General features: G+C 42.5%; 1 protein-coding gene across 1 annotated transcript in view; it reads left to right on the forward strand.

The window, feature by feature from the left end:
• The window catches only part of LOC116094902 (zinc finger protein 883-like), a 19,077-nt gene that overhangs the window by 1,072 nt on the left and 13,387 nt on the right, over positions 1-4,618 (forward strand). Inside the window, exon 2 of the mRNA XM_031376290.1 lies at positions 443-506. Coding sequence (XP_031232150.1) covers positions 443-506 — 64 coding nt within the window. The remainder of the gene's footprint in view (positions 1-442; positions 507-4,618) is intronic.

A 4,618-nucleotide genomic window follows, 5' to 3' on the forward strand; every position in this document is an offset into this window, starting at 1 on the left:
GGACCAAACTTAGGTTGACAGTTGTGGCAACCAGTACCTCTAACCCACTGAGGTGGTTCCAGAGAGCAATCTTTAAGGCATTTTCTTTTTAGCCTGGAAATCTGCCTTGGGGGTTTACCTTTCTCAGGTGAGGCCTGTCAGCAAGGTAAACCTGCCTGGGCTTTGGCCTTTCTTGCAGGAGACCTTGTAGCTCTCTCTAAGCAAGCAAAGAACAATGACCTGATTTTTACAAATGAAACCACATCTTGATGGCAGGCAATTAGGCCTCAACCTCTACCTCAAAGCCTTTATTACTTAAGAGACTATGATAATTTAAACCTTTTTTAAGTAGATAATTTAAACCTTTTTAACATTTTTAAATTTGTATCATCAACAAGTTCAACTTTTGTACCTAAAGTTATTGTAAGGCCAGAATGTTTGTAAAGTGAAACTGACTTTCTAGGTATGGATGGACTGATCTGGCAGCTGCAGCCTCGCGGGGAGGGGCTGGCTGCAGTCAGCCAGAGGTAAGCCAGGGCCCACTCCCAAGGCCACCACTGAGATCTGAGAAGGATACGTTTGGGTAGAAAGTATAGACCAAATGGCCTCTGTCAGTTAAGAATGACAGAGCCTAACCCGCCACCTGGACAGGCCACCTGGGCTTCCCCGTGGTATTCTTGATAGCTTTGCTGCAGGCAGACTTCCCAGGGCAGTATCAGTCTTTGGTCCTCAGGCCGAGAAAATCCAAGAAACTTTACTGAAGAGGAGGAATTTGGGGACTGAGCTACCTGGACAAGGCCAGGAGAGGGGCAGTAGATTGTCCAGGGTTGCACTTGTCCACAGTTTGGGCAGGTCCTGGTGGCTGGGGAGGTGAATGCAGTTCTCTGTCCAGTTACCTTTGCAGCTCCGTTCCAGGTGAAGTGCACTGCCCTTCTTCTTTGCTGGAGGGTAGGGCTGTGGCTAGGAGCTAGGATTTCTGCTGTTTTCATTAAATACCTTAAGTGCCATATTTCAGCAGATCTCGCTGATGGGTTTGAGGGCTATCATTGAATCTGTTATCTGGACCTGATTTTAAAAAACAAAACAAAACTGTACTTCTTTTCAATTACTCCAGTTAGGCTTAACTTTGATGATATGTCCATCAGGCTAAAGGTTGTCCCTTTAAATGAATCCCATTTATACTTAGCATGACTGCAAGCGTAGTTCTGAGCACGTTGAAGACTGACACATTTATAAGGTGACTGACCATTAACTTACATGTCTTAATTATCTTTAACAGCTTAAGAGGTCTTGGCTTTTGTAAGATTAGGATTTTGCAGTGTTATCTTTGTTAAGTTTAAGCCTTAAAAATTTGCAATTGGGGCTGGAGAGATGGCTCAGCGGTTAAGAGCACTGACTGCTCTTCCAAAGGTCCTGAGTTCAAATCCCAGCAACCACATGGTGGCTCACAACCATCCGTAATGAGATCTGACACCCTCTTCTGGTGCTGTCTGAAGACAGCTATAGTGTACTTACATATAATAATAATAAAAAAAAATCTTTAAAAAAATTGGAATTGGAGATTTAATTGAAGATCCTTTAACATCAAAATAAAACTTTAAACCATGAGTACAGTTCACAGAGAAACTGAGACCTTGCTTTTTTGACCCTTTTATATATACCTTTGTAGACTATCACAGTTTCTTCTATGAGTCAGTTTATCCGAAAGCTAAAGCTTAACAAAGTTACCAAAGAGAAAAAGGCTAGACATCTTCAAGGTAGTTTTTGTTAGCCTGAGTAGACCTTAGGAATTCATAAACATGTTCCTTTTTAAAAAAATTTTTAAGGCGTTTATTTTCATAGCTGGCTGGAAGGGGAGCTAAGAGGCAGAGGAAGGCAGAGAGAAGGGGAGAGTAGAGAAGTAGAGACCGGCCATGGCCACAAGGAGAGGGGGAGAAGGGAATGTGGAGAGGGCGAGGAAGGGAGGGAGAGGCAAGAGTAAGAGAGTAAGAGCCATAAACATATTTTCTAAGGAGCTTGATGTTGAACACAGTTAGCAAAGACATAAGTGGTTAGGTAAAGCAGATGGCTCTGTAGGACTAGGAAGTGTTATGGTATTGCCAGTCAGTTTATCTCTGTGCTCACTTGAACCACACATAGTATGCCCTCTCTTTAACCTTAGTGAAGATGGCTGCCAGGAGCATGGTTGTTGTTTACTCTAAAGTGAACCATCAGGCACACACTTTTTTTTTTCTTTTTAAAAACATCTATTTTCCTAAACAAGAATCGAATCCAAGTTGCATATAAGCATGCTGTAGCAAATTAAGATTACCCTTGTATTGATACTAGTTTTACTATCAACCTTTTCTGTTACAAGTTTTAAGCATTTTGTTACAGATTTCACAGGTTCTTTTTAAACCACACCCAAAGAATTTACAAATCCTGAGATAAAGTTTATACAGTGGTCTTAGAGATATGAGGTAAAGTTTGTGGTTCAGCATAAATGTTTGAGCTATAAGAGAGGAGAGTACTTAGAGAGTTAAGTAAGACTAAGAAACAGGGTATTCGATAAGCAGCAGCAGTCCCTACTGGGAGTCATTCACTTTTTAGCTCTCTTGAGGCACATGGGCTCTTCTGTTTTGCCTTCCTTCCCCCCAACCCCCAGTCACGTGACTGTCCTGACCCAGGACTTGGAGAGTTTGGAGAAAACAATTAAACAACTATGCTTGGGTCTGGAGAGAGCAGGCCATTAACTACAGAGCCAGCTTTTTAGTAGAGTAGCTCCATACCTCCAAAGACGTTTGAATATTTTTGTTTGTTTGTTTGTTTTGTTTTGTTTTTTTGAGACAGGGTTTCTCTGTGTAGCCCTGACTGTCCTGGAACTCACTCAGTAGACCAGCCTGGCCACGAACTCAGAAATCCACCTGCCTCTGCCTCCCAAGTGCTGGGATTAAAGGCGTATGCCACCACCACCAGGCTGACATTTGAATCTTGTAAAGATGGAATCCAGTGGCCAGCGGGAGAGACTAGAGACCCGGGAGAGCAAAGTGGGCTTGGGGAGAAGGCGCTTTTCAGATCTTTTGTTTGTGTGGTGGCAGAAGTCGTCACAGTCTGAGAATTTGGCCATTTTCTGACCGTTGAGACTGATTATCTCTTCTGTACTGAGACCACACTGTATATAGTAAGCCAGGGAGGCTTTAATGGAACCCAAGTGTGAGGAGACAGGTTAGAGGAGGCAGGTACTACTGCACAGGAAGAGCCCATTGTGAGAGACAGGAGCTGAGAGATCTAGCAAGTAGGAAATGAAGGCATCTTTCAGAAAGAAGCAGACTGAAGAGAGCTGGGAGAGGCCTAGGGAAAAGAGTAGAAAATGGAGCTCTGCAGAGGGAGTGTTCCGGTACATCAGAGGCCCAGGAGGGAAGACAGGATCCAGCCAGCCAATGAATGGGGCAGAGATGGAGCAGGCAGCTCACAGAGGGGAGAGGGAAAGGAGGAGAGCTAAGTGGTTAGCATAGTTAGAGAGCAAGTTCTAAGGAGAGAGCTGAGAGACAGCAAAGGAGACAGCCAGGGGAGAGTAAGGGGACTGGAGAGACTTAGTAAGTGCCATGGGGACATGTACAACTTGGGGCGTTCCCAAGCAGATCTAGAGACTTGCAGTTGAGATACCCAGGATGGTGGATGGGGCATCCTTTCTCCCCAGCAGGGTGTAGGTTTCCTAACACTTTGTAACCCTTTGTGGTAGGCTTCTGTGAACAAAACCTACCTTAAAAGATCTGCTTCTCAGTGAAGAGAAACTTTTAGGCTTGTTTACTCAGTAACAATCCTTCTGTTGACTTGGGGTAAGGGGAGGGGCTTTGGACCTGACGGTATGTACACATTTTACCCTATCTTTACAACTTTGTAAAGTATGTGCATTAATTTTATGTTTAGAAATAGGATATTCCAACACCCGAGTTTGCTGCATAATATTAATAATTACTAATTTTAAATCATTGGGAATCTTGCCTCAATTGTAATGGTCACTTTTCATGAATAAATATTATACAAAAACACTAAAAAATGGGGAGAAGAGATACTGTTAACAACCATACTAATCTATTAACAGAAAAAAATGAAGCATAGGAACATAATTTACAGGATTATTAACTTCAGGATGCAGATTAAAGACAGATTAAACAGAGGTATGTGTTAAAAACCACTCCTGGGCCAGCAGGATCAAACTCTGCTGTAGGACTCAGGCATCTGAGCTTTTCAAGTGGTTACCTGCCTCCGAGGAAGCTGTCGCATTGTGTCTTCCAAATGCTTGAGAGAAGATAGGCTGGATGAGTGAGTGAGTTTATTCTTGAGTAGCAAATAGGGGTGGAAGAGGTAGTTCCTAGCCATTACATCAGTTTTCTAACCCTGTGATTGTTATTAAAAATTTGTATTGCATGTATTTATTTGTGTATGTGTATATGGAACATGTATGTACCACAATACATATATGATGGTCAGAGGACATATTCCAGGTGTTGAACTCAAGTTGGAAGGCTTGGTAGCAAGCATTTTTACCTGCTGAGCCATCTTCCTGGTTGTCATTGTGTTTTAAATTTCAGGAAGAATCGGTTCTAATTAATTTACTTATAGAATATGATGTAAAGTATTATAGTATAGTATCATA

The sequence above is a fragment of the Mastomys coucha genome, unplaced genomic scaffold (genome assembly GCF_008632895.1).
Source record: "Mastomys coucha isolate ucsf_1 unplaced genomic scaffold, UCSF_Mcou_1 pScaffold17, whole genome shotgun sequence".
NCBI lineage: Eukaryota > Metazoa > Chordata > Mammalia > Rodentia > Muridae > Mastomys > Mastomys coucha.